Source organism: Buceros rhinoceros, unplaced genomic scaffold (genome assembly GCF_000710305.1).
Source record: "Buceros rhinoceros silvestris isolate BGI_N320 unplaced genomic scaffold, ASM71030v1 scaffold15068, whole genome shotgun sequence".
Lineage (NCBI taxonomy): Eukaryota > Metazoa > Chordata > Aves > Bucerotiformes > Bucerotidae > Buceros > Buceros rhinoceros.
Window position 1 is genome coordinate 33,453 of NW_010428774.1, and position 18,395 is coordinate 51,847.

An 18,395-nucleotide genomic window follows, 5' to 3' on the forward strand; every position below is an offset into this window, starting at 1 on the left:
TCTCGGCTGCTCAAGTGGGAAAAAGAACTAACGTGACTGGGGATACGCATCTAGTCTCTGAAGAATGTGGTGTGAGTCCGCAGCTTCCTGAGATGAAGTGCAGACGTGAGTGTGCATTGAATGCTTTGTCTTTGGGAAATTCAGAACCACTCAGAAAGTGTTTGTACGCAGACTTTTGTCCTTGCGAAGGTGTACCGTGTTCCTCTTTATGACTGAAGTACTCCTTTGCAGTTCTGTCTTTTCAAAGCTTCAAATTGTAAGGGGTCTTCATCCATGATGCCGAAAGTAAGTGGTGATGAGAGTATGCAATAGCTGCGAATGAAGGATGGATTGTGGTATGTCAGCTTTACAGCTGGCAGAATGAAAACAGAAAGTGGTGCAAAGCACTAGTTTTTGAAGGTGCTTCCACAGAAGGCTCTGCCTTAGACCTGTCAACATTGCTCTTCATCCTCATTTGGTTATTTGAGGCACAATATCTTTGTAAGCCCACTGTGGTCGATGGTTTTGGTATTTATCAAGTTCTTGGTCTGGTGGGTAGAGCTTCCTTGTGCCTAGCTCCCTAAGGCGCATGATGAAGGGTGCTCCGTTCAGGAGTACTTGTCATCTGGTCTTGCCATCCAGAAGGTTGCATAAGCTGTATGGAGAAGGATGTATTTGAGAGGAAGAAATGAATTTTGCCATTCAGTGCAGTTACAGAACAAATTGTGTGTGTGAGCGTGTGTGTGCATGTATTTTCTGATCCACTTTTGCTAAGTGGCATCCGCATCCCACTCCCATATGGCAGTTGCGACTCTATCTTCCTCTGGGAAGATTGTTTAGGACTCGAGAGGCTTCATTTACCAATAAACAGCATCTTGGCAGCATCTGGGAAGTGCTGCCTCTCTTCTAGAAACCATGCCTCCTCACCTTCCATCTCCTACTACAGGCGAGGCAGGTGTGAATGATCTCATTGCGTTGTGGTGGAGGTTACGTGCAGGCATACGAGCAGCACTCTGTGCAGAGCTGGAATATAGTATTTCTGTGTGCTGATACAAACAGTAGAACTTTTTGTCTCTTTTTGGTTGGTTGGTTTCTGTTTTTCAGTTGCAGTTGTTGCTAGCTTGGCCCACTCTGTAGAAGGCCACTCATGCAAACCCATGGTGGCAGGCAAATGCTTATAGAAGGAAATGACCATTAGGGCTTTTGGAAGCATAAATAAGCCACCTGGCTTCTTTGCTCTGCTTAACAGCTCCAGAAACACTAATGTAAGCTTGTATGAGATTGGATCACTCTGCCAAAAGGTGAGCTGATGTTGATCCTCCCCTCTTGCCAGACAGGGGTATGGATAGGACTTCCTTGTGCCCAGTTAATTTTTGGCTGTTGTAATGATCTCTTGGCAGCAGCCGTCATTTGGAGTGGCCTCACAGATTCCTGAAACAGTTTTAGTAACTGAGGGGAAAGACACCAATGAAAGAAAAGAGGGAAGAAAGAAATGTGCAGTCATGGAAGAAAAAATGTGCAGTTTTATAGACATGTGCGTGGCATGATTGGGCTGTGTGGATCTCCCAGGTAACAAGGAAGGTGTGGTTGGGCTGTACCTCTGCAGATGCTGTTTGTGTGATTCTCATGACGTTTTCTCGGATTGAATTAAGGATGCTTCATCAGTACCTGTTTGTAGACCAACATGAATGACTTATGTTGAATTTTAAACCAGTCCGTAGCAAAATCTGTAGAAAATCCCTTCTAATGACCATGAAAATAGCTGATGCTTTGATGGCTTCGTCATCCTACTTAAAAGTTCCTTGATGTTCAGGTGGGTGGTCCCCTTTCTAGAGAGCTCAATATCCATGTGAAGCATCCCTGAAGGGGCTCGTTGCATGGGGTGTGAGTGCTTGCCCACACAAGCTGGGTGCTTGGAGGCTTTTCTCTCCTCAGGCTGAGAGAGATTCAAGCCCATACGGTCTATACGTTGCAGCATAATCTGTGTGGGAGTATTTTCCATCAAATAGTATGAGAGTGGTGCTGGAGAGAAAGCCCTGAATTTGGATTAACGAGAGCTCTGAGGTTTGCTGGAGCTCTGTGTCTCAGGGTCAGTTTGGGGGTCTAGACTTCTTACCATAAATAACGTGGCTATAAAACCCTTGGGTCTGAGGGCGCAGTTTTGCAGTTGTCGGTAGCTGGTGTAAAACTGCAGCTGAGATATATTGTCCTTCCCTGATAGCACAGTTGTGCTGCTTCCCATGTCTGGCCTCACAAGCACTCCGCTGTGTGGTGAACTGGACCAGCTCGTTGCTCCAACTGAGAGTTACCAGCCCCTTCCCTCTTACTTTTGAGTCAGGTAGGTTGGCCACATGATTGCTAAAACTGAAACAAGGGGAAGAGGGGAAGCCTAGTAGACATGATTGTCCCTTTTGGGAGACAGCTTTGATCCTGAACACATGTGAGTCTTGTTGCACCACATCCTGACCCACTGCTGCTGCTGAAGTCTGTGATTTTCCCAGGAGTGCCATGGAAACGGCGGAGTCACAGCGGTGATAAAGGGAGGCTGTGGTGAATCAACCCTCTGGTAGCAAACAGCAAGTTTCGATTAGAAAAATCAGTGGGAAAATAAATATGTGCCTTGTTGCAATGCAGTTGTTTTCCGTAGCAACCCCAAACAAATACCTTTGTGAGGGAGTTGTTTTCCAGCTTGTTAATCCGCACAGACAGACTGGGATGAGGCTAATGGTTACAGCGCTGGGTGCTACGACTGGTGTGGAATTGGTGCGCGTGTGCTGGGCCGCAAAGGCTGTGAGAGTGGCATTGTGAAACTGCTTTAAAGAGGAGCAAGAGTCAGTGTCCTGGGTTTTCCTGAGCATTTCTTTGGCCAGTTCCACTTCTGCTAGGTGGAAGACTATCTTCTAGAAGAAGACAATGCCAATTCAGAGAAACTTCCTTACACATGGTGGAGGGAGGTTACAAAGTGACTCCCTTGCTTTAGAAGAAGTGCGTAGCCATGCCAAGCAAACAAGAAGAAGAGGAGACTGATGGGGAACCCGAAGGAATTCAACACAGTGTGGTATGAAAGCTACCAGGAAAACTGTCATAAAAATAATGCTTATACATCTATCTTTAGCTGGAAAGAAAGGACTGTGTTTTCTAATGTGTCGGCTAGTGGGATCCGGCAGTTTGTTTAGTTTCTGAGTCCGTGAGCTTTTTCAGCCCCACAGCTCAGAGCATGCACAGCTATGCCTGTGCCCTGCAGTGTCCCCAGCGTAGACACAGCATCTGCTGACAGAATGCTCCTCTTCTTCTGCAGCTGCATGTTTTCTTCAAGCAGCCTAACCTGGGCTGGCAAAGGGGGGTAGGCTGACTCATGGATGTAACTGCATCCACACCAGGGGGTTTCCTGGCTTAGCAGTGGCTCCTACAGTGTGTAATCTCTCTTTTTTTCTTCCCCTTCTTCACAAATCCTGGGCCTGTGCTAATAAAACCCAGTAGCATAAATTAAGCCTGACTCATGTTTAATCCACATATAAAATGTAAAGTAGGTGATTGGGAAAATCAGGGATGATTGTGCTTCTGCTTCTTGGCTGCCATTTCCTTTAGCTATGGAAGAACCTTGGACGAGAGTCAGTCTGAAGCTGAATCCCATGTTCCTATTTTTAAAATCCAAATTGGGAGTAGGGAGAAAAGCAACAGGAAGATATCTTGATTTTCATGCTGTTTTCTGTGGGCAGTTCTCTATTTCTTTGCACAGCAGTGTGCAGAATTGGAGTTCATTGCTCTGACTGCTGTAGTGTTTGGCTGTAGAGATGCTTGACGGTCAGAGCCGGATAATGTCTTGTTTCTGATTGCTTTCTGACTTTGTTTGCTTTTTTCTTTTTGTTGGAAATGTCCCCTGGTATGAAAGCTGACAAGTTGTGATTCTCTCTGCCTGCATTGCATGGAAACACCCAAATGTGTTCTCCTTGGAGAGCTTCCCAGTTGGTTTGGTCATGGGGTGAGGGCAGATGAAGAGGTAGAGACTGACATGTTGTGAAAGCGTGACACTGTCACTTGGCATTTGGCAAAGGGACATGGACCTCACCGTTAACACTGGGCACTGAATGGTTCCCTGGTTGGTTTGCCTGTCAGAATGGGACAATAGGTCTGGGTGCAAGGAGAAAGCCCAGCTGAAGGCTGCCTTCCAGTCAGTGTTAGTCAACGGTTTGTGGTCATTTGTACGTGATCTTCTTGTCCATAATGGCATATGTAGAAGCTCGGGTTTACTGTGTCACAGCGTATTCTCCATCATCGTTAAACACATTTGAGGTCTAGGTGGATGTTTTGGATTTTGTTTCTGTTTCATAAAAGAAAGCTTTTTGGTGATCAGATTGTATCTCCAATTAGTTTTGAGCATAAATGAAGACGTGGGACGCTCTACTCCTTAGTCAAGCCTGTAAATCAGATAGTTGAGTTACTTTGCACCTCTATTTGAACCCCCAGTTCAACCGGTTGACAGCAAGAGCAAGAAGATTACTCCAGGTTGAAGACAGTGCAAATCAGAGCTGTAGTTGTGTAGAAATTGGTCGTAGCAACATCTTGTGTGTCGCTGCATCTTCACTTTACAAATTGTTCTGTCTTTTTTCAAATACAGATACCCTGTTTGCAGCAGACCTTTCCAGTTTTCCAAAATAAAAGCTGGTTTTTTTCTGTGTGCAGTTTGGGGTTTTGCTGAGTTAGGAGCTGTTGCAGATGAGCATTTCTCTATGTCATTCTGATCATGAAAATTTTAAGGCCAGGCCTGTGTGACTGCTTCTATAATAGCAAAGAATATGGCACAGAGCTTTCCTGGGACCCTCTGAGTATATGCATTATGCATAGATGTACTGATACTGTCTTTGGTTATATGATCAAATAAATTTTTTTTTTGTATAGTACTTCTGCTTCCTTCAGGGCTTGGCGATGCTCCCATTGAAACTCTCACTGCCTTCCGTAAAGCAGAATCAAAATCTTTAAGAGGTGGCACACAAGGGCAGCATTGAATGTATAGAAGAGCAGAAATGTGACATTTGCAAACTTCTCATTGTTCAGCCAAAATGACTCGTTTGTTGTTTTTTAACCTGCAGGCAGACAGAATGCACACAGTGCATCTATATTTTACACCTCCACTATGTATTTTATTAGTTAATTTTTTTCTTGGATAAGCTATGAGCAAATTATGTTATTCTTTATACTTGGTAACACTGTAGAGAATTCTTGAATTATTTATTTCATGCATTTTAGCTTAGTGTATTTGGATGCCTGTAAGCTAACTTTGTTACTGATTGGGTGTTTGAAACTTCTGAATAAATAGTGGTGGTTTGGAATACCTTGCCAGAAAAAGAGGTCACCCTCTCTCCTCCCCCACCATCTCCTCTGGGTGGGGGCGGGGGGGGGAAAAATCCCGCAAGCATCCTTATGAGTGCTGGGAAGTTGATTTGTAAAACAGATGCTGCATAGAAGTGATTGAGTTGAAGTTGCTAGAAATATGTATGTGCTCAAAACATCTGCAGATCTCAAGATGTATTCATTATCTTTCCAGAATTTAGATTGTAATTATGGGTCCTTTATTTAAGTTTCCATGGTGATATAGAAAATGTTTCCCCCTTGTCCTTTCCTAATCAGGACACTTGTATATTTGAATGGTGAACATTTTTCTCTCCCCTGAGTAGAGTTAGTTTTATTAATACAGGGATAGTAAGTTGGCACGGAGCTGCCTGCTGCTCAGGCAGAGATTCAGCGGCAGACATATCAAGCATTTGCTACAGATTTCCCAGTGCCACCGTTTAATTAGGCTGTATGCTTCCAAATGGTGGTAAGAAATAGCATCCAGTGTCGTAGCAAGGGATGCAGTCACGCTTCGGGGGTTGGTAAAGTTCAAGTCAAAGTCAAGTGGCCAGTAGTATACCCAAGCGGGCCAAACTCCTGCCCTCCATCCCTTCACCCTTCCCCTTCTGTCTTAGAAATAGGGCCCTGCTCTGTTTCACAGGGAGGTCACCCAAGGGGTGCCTTAACAGGAGAGGTCCAGGAGTGCTGCATCCACATGACCTTTGCGAAATTCCTCGTAATAACCAGAATTAGGTGAACGTGTATTTCAGTATACAGCTTCATGCCCGTGGACCCAGGATTTTAATGTTAGTCGTTGTAGAAAATGGTGGAAGATGTGGCTTAGTTACTAAAGATGATGTATTATTTTGGCAAGCTGAGTGAAGAGAGGACTTTTGTTTAAACTGGAGTAATTTTATTTTTTATCTTAAATACCCCAAATATATACATGTATAAATAGAACTTATCAGCATTTGCCAAGCATTTAAATTAATTTTGTAGATGTTGCATGAACTGCAGGTAGTGAATTGACCACACAGTAGTCTAAAAAGGAACATTTAGCTTTATGTGTTTCAATTATTTGAATAGGTCGTAGCACATTTAGGCCATAGGTTTGTTACAGCTTCTTTAAAAAAAAATTCAAAGGAACTTATTTTTAACAGCTTACATAAAAATAATCAATTTTTATGATAGCTGGTTACTGACCATTTACAGACTAATGTCTAAAACCTTTTCCATTTTTATCAGAATAGGAACACTTAGCTTTTTCCTCCAACTGAGAGCAATTTTCTGGAGGGAACAACAGGCTTATGGTCAAACTGTGGCAAATCAGACCAGAGAGTCAAATCTGCCAGCGTGGCAGCATGAGGGAAGCCAGCTTCTGCTGGGCTGCTGGTGGGAGCAGTTTGCTTTGGTACTGCCGGCTTCCTTGCTCTCTCTCCTCTCTGCCCAAGTTGTTGAGAGCTGTCTTCTGTGCAGCAGCAGGTGAATTTATGGAGCAGCCATAGCAGTTGTCATGAAGTTTGTACTGCACATTCTTAATAGACACTAGACAGTGTGTAAAAGCAGGATCCAGTTTCCCCACCTGTAGGGGAAACCTGTAGCTGTGCGATTGATGTGAAATTTGAGGTAGAAAAAGGTGCTTTCCCTCCCAAACCAGGTAGTGTCACTGAGGAAGCTGCCCTCCACCCGTTTGTCCTCCATGCCTGTTTGTTCAGCTGCTCAGGTTTGCCACGGTGATTATCAAAGTGAGTCTTGACAACGATATTATGTACTTCATGCTCAAGAGCAAGCAGCAGACTGGCCACCTGGGCACACTGCTGGCTCATGTTCAGCTGGCTGTTGACCAACACCCCCAGGTCCTTTTCTGCTGGGCAGTTTCCAGTCACTCTTCCCCAAGCCTGTAACGCTGCAGGGGGTTGTTGTGTCCCAAGTGCAGGACCCAGCACTTGGCCTTGTGGAACCTTGTACAATTAGCTTTGGCACATCGATCCTGCTACTTGACAGCTGGCTTGTTCACATGCGTGTATGCAAACATGCACGTACACGCCGACAGCCCGTCATCCCCACCGCTTCCTCCTCTGTGCGTGTCGGTGGGTCAAAACGTGCTGCTGTTGTGCTTCCTTGATGGTGGTGCCAGAGAGATCGGCAATAAGCCGCTGCGTTTTCATCCTGACAAAGCAAGGCCAAGTACGTGTAGTGTGTATTGAACCCTCCTTCCCCCATCTGGCAGATATTCACGTGCTGATGAGGGTGCAGTCATCTCATATTCAAAGCACACCTTGGTAGCAGGAGAGGAAGGGCACTCACCAGAACGTGCTTAAATGCGTATCTTCACTTTTAAAGGTTATAATTTACATTGATCTCTGCTGCTGGCAGATGGAGTCAGCAGTGCCTGTTAGCCACGTGCCGTATTTATGTGTTTATGGTACCACCTAGAGCAGGTTACGTTTGAGTTGCTTTTTCTGCACAAAAGAAGTTCCTTCTCCACCTTAGCAGGAGCTGCAGGGGAATAAAAGCAAGAAAAAGTTTTCAAGTCCTTTGCTTACTACTTTGTCTTTGCACATGCTGATGATTTTACAAATGGTTCTCTATGTGTCTTGTGTCATATTTTGTGTTCTGCTCTGTTAAATACCTTCATTAAAAAAAATAGCGTAACGTGCAGAATTGGGCAAGGTCTAATAATATGTAGGTATTGCTGATGAAATATGACATTCACATGCTTTCCAGAGGTTTGAAGAAACAGGTGATTCTCAAATTCATTCCCCAGCCCTCCCTAAACCCTTGGTTCCCTTTTTCTCCCCAGAAGAAGAGAAGGTCCATCTGAGAGCTAGAAGTGTGCTGTGTCATCTGGGTTCTTGGCCAAGGGCAGCAGATTGACTAAAGCCTGAGTTGTGTTTTTTTCTCAGTGAAGAGTTACAGGGAGGGTGAAGAACAAACAGCACCTTCAGGCAGTGACAATGAGGTGATTAAGCAGTCTGAGATGTCTGTGTCATGCTCACAAAGTTTTCGATCAGAAGTATCTGAAAAAGCAAGAGCAGCAGGCGTGGAACGCAGACCCAAATGCAGCTCTTTGCTGTCCAGCAACGGGGAATACGGTACAGAGTCACCTGAATGCAAAGGTGCTGATTCATGAAATAAGGTTAAAGAAGTTGCAGTCTAAGGTCTGTAGCCTCAACATGGAGAGGTTCTTTTGTTGCGGAGAACAAGTCCTGAATCTTGCTTTCCCTCTTACTAAATTTGGTTTCCTTATTGGTTAGCTGCAGCTCATTTCTAAAACACATAGAGGGATGATCCTGGATCCAGCCCTGCTGAAATCCCTGAACATCTTTCCATTAACTGTACACGGCTTTTGAATTTTGGCTCCTAATCCACAGGGTTTTTCATGAATTTATTCCCAAATTTGCCAGAGTAAAGGCTGCAGGACTTCGTTCTAATTATTTTTGATCTGTGTCACTTAAGTCATTTCTTTAGCAAGCCTTTTAGTTGAATGTCTCCTTTTGTAACAGCTTTGCAAACACAAGGTGAACAGTGAATGGATTATGCTGTATCATTTGCCAGCGCATACGCCAAATGTCAGGCAATGACAGAAACTAGAAATTTATGGCACTGAAGGGAAGAATTTTATGATCTTCTATGGACTAATGTAATGACTCTTTTATACAAACAGAAATGAAATGCATTAAAAAACGTAGCTGCTTAGAAAATTGGCCTGAACACATTCTAAAGTCTGGAGAAGTTCATTAGAGGGAAGAGCTGTGAAAGTGCCCTTTGGTTTTACTTCCATAGAATGTTTCAATTTTGAAATACAATTGCTTGATTTTAATGCACCCTCTGATTAGAGCGATCATTTCAAGATACGGCTCTTCATCAAACTCTTTTTCTGGCACAACATGGTGCAGAGTTGCTCTTACTTTTCCTCTCAGAGTTAATATTGTTTAAATAGCCAGACAGAATCTAGATGAAACCAGATGTTGAAGCATGCCTTCACTGAGACATTTGGTTCTCTGCCCCATTCCTCACTAAGCTCAAGATTAGATCCTTTCGTTATGAACAAATGCCTATAAACTAATCCTTGGGTATCTCAAGTCTCCTTCAAACCCAGAGAGGCTTCTGAGGGATGTAGAGTTGCTGTTACGGGGTGTACAGAGATAGTTGGGCACAACCACAGCTCCCAATAGGAGACATTTATTTGGGAGAAATGCTGAGTGGTTGGGGGAAACGCAGATAACCCCACACTCTGCTACCTCACAGTTGCTGGTCTGGTAACTCCATGTGTGCGAGAGTCCGCTTTGGCCCCTGGCTGGTGCCACGATCACAAAACACAGAAAGGTTTGTAGATGTAAAGCCCCAAGGGTGTATCAAACACTGTTTGAGCTGAGCAGATCCTCTGGGCCTTTCTAGGTGGGAGGGATGAAGGATCTTTTGAAAGTGCTGAGCCCAGATTGGAATCGTAGCGGTTTCAGACCTTCTTTAGACTCTGCCCGAGACTCCCCTTCTCCTTGTGTTCTCTTACCAGACCTTTTACTCATATAGCTAGTAGTTTTCTTTTCTTACAGAATCAGAAATCTGTAGCAAACTCAGGCATACAGCAAAGCTGAGCGTCTCGGAGAGCCCCAAATAGCTTCTCTCCCACTCAGCCTTGACACACGGCAAAGTCTTCTCACTTCATGTTCATACACGAGATTCTCCTTGATCCTCTGTTTCTGCTATCAGTGTCACGACAGTCTGCACTTTGGACTCATTAACTTTTCACCTGTTAAAAATCTTTGTAGTAACCTCAATAGAGCTTGGAAAGAGGAGTGCGCACCGCAGGAAGGAAATGTTTGGAGGATGCTCTGGGGAGCTGAATGGCTTGAATGCCAGCTCTGCCCACAGCCTCGCTGCAAATCACTCAGTTAATAAAGAGCCTATTTTAGTTCTGGAAACATGGAGTCTTCTCAGGCTATTACCCAGCATGTGGTAAATTAAACAATCTTGGCCTGATTGCATAATGTCACTTGAAATTTAAGATCCTTTTCCTCTTTAACCCCAAAAATTTACAGGCCATTTTTGTTTAGATTTGTCGTAATTGGATAATGATTCTGCTCCTTTGAGGCTCTTCTAGGAAGATTTTTGGTACTTTTTGATGGCTAATCTCAAAACAACCAGGGGCAGGAGCACTGCTTGGTCTCCTTGCATCTGGTTTGGCTTCGTGGTGCTGGGGTACTGCAGAGTGATTTGGAACTGGGGCTGGAGCAAGGGCCAGGCAAGAGGATTACTGCTGTATGAGGACAAATATGCCTCAGTCCCACGAACTTGTATCTCTGCTGCTGTTAATGCCTTTCAGGAAGAGGAGTTTGAAAATCACAGCTAGTAGCTAGGAGGTTTTCAAGTCCAGAAGTACCTACATCCATACTGATACCCCTCTTCCTTAAGAACCATAAACAGGTTCTTAAGTTTCAGCATGTGTTTATACAGAGTCTAGAAGAAGGGATCAAATCTCTTTCATTTTGGAAAATCACAAAGGCGAGACATGCCTTTTCTCGTGAAAGCACAACAGTTCACTGCAGTCCACAGAGCAAACATCGCCTTGGTCAGCACAGGTAAGAGGCACACATTAAACTCTTAATCTCAGTGTTTCTTGCTGGCCAGTGAACTATGTGGTGTTCATTTAGCAAGGTCTGCTAGGCTCCATCTCTTAACTCTGGCAGTGTGTTTTAATAAGTGATGAGGCCTCTCATGACATTTCTTTGGCACATTGTAATGCTTCATCGAAGTGAGAGATTGAACAAGAGGAAAGGTACTGTAAGGTGAGCAGGCCATTTATTTGCCAATGTAAGGGGGACTTCACCATATTTTCCAGCCTGGTTTTCTGTGTTTGATGTGCTGAGCTTTCCCTGTATCTTTGGAGAGATGCTTCCATGTCCCAGTACCTCTTAGAGTTATATTCAGAGGTAATGCTCATCCCATCATCTGACAAAAGTCACGGGTTCTTCCTAGCCAGTTCTCCAACCTTGAATACAGACTTCCCTGATTTATTGGTGATTTCTGTCCCCCAGTATTCCCCTTGCCTCCTTGCTGGCTTGTGTACACATGTGACACAACAGGGAAAGTTTGAGGGGCAGGATTAAAAAACGAAATCACACTCTCCTACTGTACAGTGATAATTTTGGAATTGGCTGCTATTGCTCTGTGGGGATTCTCAGCTAATTAAAGTTCAGATAGTTAGATAATGCTGTCTCCACGTATATCCCTGCTGCTGTGCTGTTTATTCATGTCAGGTATTCATAAGACAGTTGACATTTTCTTCCTTAAAGATCTCTGAAGTAAATTACAGGCATTTTACTGCTCTGACCTTTTCCTTTACGTGAAGAACTTCTGTTTTCACCTCTTTTTTTGGTGACTATAATGTTAGAAGGGATGTAACTGGAGAGGTGTAGTTGTTCTCGTCTGTATAGTTGGGCTATTACCTATAATGATCCTCTGATACTGGTATTTAGAAGTTATTATCTTTTACCAATCTATTTCAAATTTAAAGAAAAAGCCAGACTGTTTCCCTGAATGGTTTTGGTGAATCACCTTTTCCCTTCCTTTCCCCAAATACTACATTTGCGCTCCTAACACATTCATTCTGTGCCTGAGTCTTAGGGAGATGGCTTGCCCTATTAATATATTTCTGGAGTTCTGTTATGAATAGCCCGTTACAGCTTTAATGTAGTTTTTGAAAATTCCCCTATTATTGATCTAGATATTATCCCAGCAGGAGTCAAAACCACAAGACAATTGTGTGAGGATAATTTCTTTCTGCAGTAGCATTTTATTCTGAAAGCCTGCTGTGTGGTGTGCTTTGATGGATGACCCACTGTTTAAAATGTGTGTTAGACATTGGCTTGCTAATTAAATGCCTTAAGGAGTGCCTGTACCCATTCAGTCTCAGTAAATTTGTAGAATTTCTGTTATTTTATTTCTTGCTTACGTTCTTATGTTTACTTCTTTCCGTTTTCTAGCTTTGTGGGGGAGAATGGGAGTAATGGCAAGAAATCAAATTACTTTCTACCCTCACTGAAGAGTTTCAGTTCGGGGCTAAAACTGAGGTTGGACAATGAGGGCTCTCAGTTTCAGGACTAGGTCTGTCAGATAGGATGAGGAGGAGCAGAGGTGAGGTTTGCATTTCAGAAGGGGGTGAGAAGAGCACTTACTTGAAATCTGAGAGATCTGAATTTGGATCCCTCTTTCCTCCTGAAGGACCGTCTCCCATGTCTCAGAAGAGGACTGTAATGGCAAAGCTGTGAGGTGTTCTCAGACTCCTCTGTTGAAGTGCCTGTGCTTGAAGCATTTTACTGGGAGGCAGAATGTGAGACCATTCACAGTTGAAGAAAGGGGATAAAGTTACTCTTCTAAACTCTGAGCTGTTAAATTGAAAGAGAAGCCAAGGAGAGGGGCAGGGACTTCTGCATACCTCCAGGAAATGCTTCCCAAGTATAATCCCCATTCCCCATGTTGGATTCTCTCTTTTCCTCTTTCTCTTTCTCTTTCTCGAGAAGGTATGAAGCAGAACAGCGTATTTGCTGCTAAGTCCAAACACAGAATTTCTTCTACTCGGAAAGTTTTGGGCTTTTTGTTACAGACAGAGGGATGTCTAGAGACTTACAGAATGGTTTTGGTTGGAAGGGACCTCTAAAGATCTTGTAGACCAAACCATGAACCCCACCCCCCGCCTCCCATGATCATGTTGCTTAAAGCCCCATGCAACCTGACTTCGAACACTTCCAGTAATGGGGGCATCCACATGAGCAACCTGTTCCAGTGTCTCACCACCTCATAGTAAAGAATTTCTAGTCTTAATCTACCCTCTTTCAGTTTAACCCATCGCCGCTTGTCCTATCACAACATGTCCTGCTAAAAAGCCTGTCCCCACCTTTCTTGTAGGCCCCCTTTAAGTATTTAAAAGCAGCAATAAAGTCTCCCCAGAGCCTCCTCTTCTCCAGGCTGAAGAACCCAGCTCTCTCAGCCTATCTCCACAGCAGAGGCCTTCTCATGTCAATTGTCACCAATCATGGTGACAACTCCATGTCACCTGTCACGTTTTATCAGGCACGCAATGAAAACATTGAGTCATCTAAACCAAAGCAAACTAATAGTTTTTTATTAAGCACAGTCCTTAATAGTGTTTTTAAAAGACTTGAGTTGGGGACCAAATTTGGAAAAAAAAAAAAAGATCATTCTACAGTAATGACCGTCTTGAGATCATACCTGCAAGTTTGAGAACAAACAATTAGGTGGCCCTGCTTGGGCAGGGTGGGTGGACAAGATGACTTCCAGAGGTCCCTTCCAACCTCAACCATTCCGTGAAACCTTTAAACCCCAAATAGCTGTGTTTGCAAAGAAAGTCTTTCTGTCTTCATTACTGTCATCAGGTGTCTGGAAGCACAGCTTGTTTTCTTTCACTGTAACTGCTCCTTGCTTACTTGAAAGAGGCAGGGGCAGAATCTAGCTCTTTGTGTTCCTAAAGCAGGGCCTGGCATCAGATGCATTAGGAGGAGAAAGGTCCCTGTTTTTCTTCTGAAAGTGCTTGCAGAACACATTCAAGGCCAAATCATGATGTTATTTTCATCGCTGTCCCTGCACATGTAATTATCTGTGTTGCTCCACCCAGAGAGCTCTCACTGATGCCTTCAAGTAGAGAAAAGTGCTCTGTGTTCAAAATAGATATTTCAATGGTGCAAGGAAGGAATCTGTGGTCTGAATCAGAGAAGATTATTTAATTTTCATTAGCAAACCTTATTTTTAGTCCATGGAGTAAGTGTGTAGGATCAGATGATTTAAAACTAATAAAAGCAGGCAGGAAATTAGGGACTACGTCTCCTCTCAGTTGCCCTTGGGGCAATTTAGCCCAAACAGGGGATCTGAAGGTTCCTAGTTGGCCTGCAGGGCTGGTCATGCACACCCAAGCTCTCAGGGGTGGGCGATAGGGTCATGGTGGCACTCTGTCATCTCTGTGAATACTCCTTTCCTCACCAGCACCATCCCTTGAGGGCAATGCTAACTCCTGTTCATTCCTCCTCCTTCTCCTGCATAGAAGAAAATTGCTGATAGCTGTTCATCAGGCCTATGCTGTGCTTTTCTGTAATTTGTCTGACCTGTGTTATCATGGAAACGATTGCTTTGGGGCCACAGAGCAGCCCCCAGGCACTTGAATATCCCAGACACTCCACTGATAATTGCTTTTAGTGGTTTAACTTCTTCAAGTAAACACAACCAGTTTCAGTTCAGGATGGGGTGAGAAAGAGCCATGTCCACTTCATCAAATGCTGATTTGTACAGGATTTGTTATTTTATAAGTTCAGTGCTGCAGTATTCAGAGGTACAAACTGTCTCTTGCACACACTGGAGATGACGGGGGGGAAAAAGGGAAAAGAAAGGAGAGAAAGGCACATTTTGGGAGGTAGAGGGGGAGAATTTTTTCTAATCTCTCAAATTATTTTCTTGCTGAAAATTTTTAGATCTGGATGGACTAAGCCAACTGAGTTACCAAGACAACCTATCCTATTGTGAAGATGACCACGTATCTGTTGATTCAAGAACAACAACTGAGAGTAGGGGCACTGGGCAGCACAAAGGGCCTAGGATGGAGTCCGGCTTTGCCGACAGCATTAGCCAGCAAGCCACCGAAGGACGTTCGGATATGGAGACAGCATTTACCAACCAGAGATTTGAAGTAAATGATGCTACTGACAGCTCATCGGCTTGGGGCCCTGAGGTATGGTGAATTGTCATTTATTACAGCCGGTGTAAGCCTCTGAAGGATATTGCGGGCCAAAAAAACATTAAAGGAGAAATGAAGTGAAAAATCGATCAGCACAAGATAATGGTACTCCTGTGTGCATGTGTGCATGAACATAACACCCCTCCCTACGTGTTTCCCCTTTTTCTGGCATTTTACCTCTTGCTACTAACACTCATTCAGAGAAGCTGTTTTATTGCTTGATTTCTGACTGTGATCTCTGAACTGAAATTGGAGCCGTTAGCTGCCTGACAGCATTTACTATCATTTAGCAAAGAGACTTTGCGGAGGCCCAGGGCTTTGTTATTGGCTGTGTGTGCAGGGTGTGTGTCTGGAGACATGGTGTGTGGTCACTGGGTCAGATCGGTGCCTCTTTTTCCACGTGGTTCCTATGGCTTAGACAATGGGAAACATCTGGAAAGCCGGAGACAGCTGGGTGGGAGTGGCCCATCACTTGACCAAGTGACCATCACTCTGGTCCCCCATTGGTACCAGGCATCTTGGTTCCTATGGCTTAGACAATGGGAAACATCTGGAAAGCCGGAGACAGCTGGGTGGGAGTGGCCCATCACTTGACCAAGTGACCATCACTCTGGTCCCCCATTGGTACCAGGCATCTTTCCAGGGAAGGAGAGAGCCTGAGAGCTCTTCCGCTTTTCCTCAGTCCTGTGCCTTTATTTTGAAGCCTCAAGAAAACATTGCAGATGTTAAGGCTCCTGATGACTTCACATACCCTTTTTGTCTCATAATCTTTCTGCGTTATGGGTTGGTTTTCATTATTATTTTACCACAAGATTAAATTTCTGGAAAAAATAGCATCCTGCATCAGACATATTAAAAGAACAGCACAAAGGTCATGTCTTCTGCCTGTGTTAAGAGAGACTGCTCTTCAGCTGTGGAAACTAATACCGCCATCACACTGAGCCACGAGGCTTTGAGGGAAAGGTTCCTTTCCTCAGAGCACGCTGCCGGCAGCCAGTTAGAGAGGTGGAAAGCAGCTTCTTGGTGCATGTGCTCCAACCCTGAGGGGTGTTTTGAACAGCATTTTGGTTTGCCGCAGAATCCAGCCCCACAAAATACTACACAACACACAGGAACTCTACGGGGCTGCAGCCCTGCCCTCTCTGTGCTGTGTGCCTCTGGCACGCACTGTTTGTCTGCCCGTTTGAGGCTCGTTTCTCCTTTTCCACACCCGATGTACATTGTCATGGTTCACATGTGCTGCGATGTCTCCAGTGTCCTCTTGTATTTCTTTGGAATACAGCTCTCATTTTGCTCCTGGTAGCCACATTTTAAAAATTGCAAAGAATGGTTATAGCATCAGGGGGCGGATATGCCCAGGTCCCAGCTTACCTACTACAAGCAGCTTCTCATTCAGTGGTATTGTGTGGACTAATGAAAGACTTTTTATTGCAGGAACTAAATGTTCTGACATGCCAGGAATGTCCAAGTGCTATTATGCTCCACTCAAAGGACCTCTCTTCAGAGATAAAAATGATAATTTTATGCCCCTGCAGTGGAACCACAAGTACCATTTCTAGCCTTGTCCATAATTAGCTGCTCTTTCAGGTTTCTCTGGCAGAAATGCCCTTGTTTTACCTAGTGAAGTGGATATTGGCTGTCCTGAATGACCAGGTTAGACATACAGTATCAATCAGTATGCTTGGCTTGACCTCCCAACAACTGTGCTGGGAAGAGGGAAAGAAAGAAATCCAGATGAAGTATCTAACCCCCACGCTTTCCTTGGATTCCAGTTTAAGTGTCTGTATAACCAGGTCGTTCACAAACGGCTCACAGCCCCAGCTGAGCTCCGAAAGCCGAGGGGAATTCTGGCAATGATTTCCATACAAAGAAGTTTGAATGTCCATAAGCTTTGGGTGCTGAAAACCTGTACAGGAATGAGTCCCAGGTAGCACAGTGCGCTCTGAAAGAGCCAGCCCGTAAGGTTTCTAAGGCTTGGCTGCCCATGGAAGGGTCATGTCCACGGAGTTCGGCATTTTTCTTTCCTTCCCTGTCTCCAGTTCATGCAGTTTTCTGCAGTGAATGTGTCCACAGCTATAGTAGCACAATATAAGAGTTCCTGAAATCCAGATCCTTTCTAGCTGTTCTGCCAAAAACCGGGTAGCTGGCCTTCAGTCTGCCCTTACATACTGCAAGAAGATGAGGTACTCGCCCTATTGGGACAGGAAAGAGTCTCTTGGATCTTCGTACCTGTGGATTTATGATGATGCATGGGAGTTCTCTAAGGACTGCAGGGGCTCAGCCTGCCCTCTTGCCATGGGCCAAAGGGAAAGGGCTGCTCTGGAATGCCTCTCTGACTCCTTCCTCACTAACCTGGGTGACCACATGGTTGTCTCTCTGTCCCTGTCCTACACCCCGAAAACAAAAGAAGCGCTTGCAAAACAAAGGCCCCTGCCAAACCAGTTTCCCTTCTTAAATATGTTTATTCGAAGAGGTGCTGATTGGCTCAGCGTTGCCAGAGGTGAGGCCAAATTGGAGGTTTTCCAAATCCAGCTTTTCCTGAAGCTTCTTACAGGGGCTGTGCCAGCAGCCCCATCTCCTTCTACCGAAACTGCACCAAACATAAGCTAGCAACCTCCTCCCCCCGCTACCAAAACCCCACCAAACAAACCCAGCATGGTTTTCTCCTTAAATATTATCTCACCAACGAGACATAAATAACTTGACAGCTACACAGCAGCTCTTAACATTTGCATAGCATCAGGTTCCCTCCAGGCAACCTGGCCTGCCTTGGGTTTTTGTCTTTGCAGCCTGTTCATACAGAAGGGCATTTTTGTGGACAACCAAGTCATGCCGTGTGCTGACCAAGCGGTGATTTTCCTGTCTTTGACATTACTTCTGCAGGATATATGACGTGCTGACCAAACGGTGATTTCCCTGTCTTTGACATTACTTCTGCAGGATATATGACAGCAGGTCTCTATCGCTCACGTGCAGACATGGACTTCTGTATTCACGTGCACCAATCTTAAACACCTACGAAAATATGAAAAGATGGAGCTTTGCTTGTCATGGCAGGTGAACCTGAGCACTTGAAAAGTCAATTGAGAAGAAGTAGATATAAATTTTGAGGTTTGTCCAAGGTCTTGCTTTAAGCACAAACCACCATAGACACTTCTGAAGGGAATTACATCAGAAGTCCTACGGCCCACCATCTGTACTCCAAACAATAAGATTGCTGTGTTGAAAAGAAGTGTTACTTGAAATGCGAAAGAAGATAAATGTTTGAGGAGGAGGGTGACTCAGACTGCTAGTGACAGGCCTTAATTCACCTTCTGGCTATTAACTGAAAATCTTTCCC

General features: G+C 44.4%; 1 protein-coding gene across 1 annotated transcript in view; it reads left to right on the forward strand.

Annotated features, from left to right (window-relative positions):
• The window catches only part of SYT16 (synaptotagmin XVI), a 40,108-nt gene that overhangs the window by 5,617 nt on the left and 16,096 nt on the right, over positions 1-18,395 (forward strand). Inside the window, exon 2 of the mRNA XM_010142410.1 lies at positions 14,793-15,049. Coding sequence (XP_010140712.1) covers positions 14,793-15,049 — 257 coding nt within the window. The remainder of the gene's footprint in view (positions 1-14,792; positions 15,050-18,395) is intronic.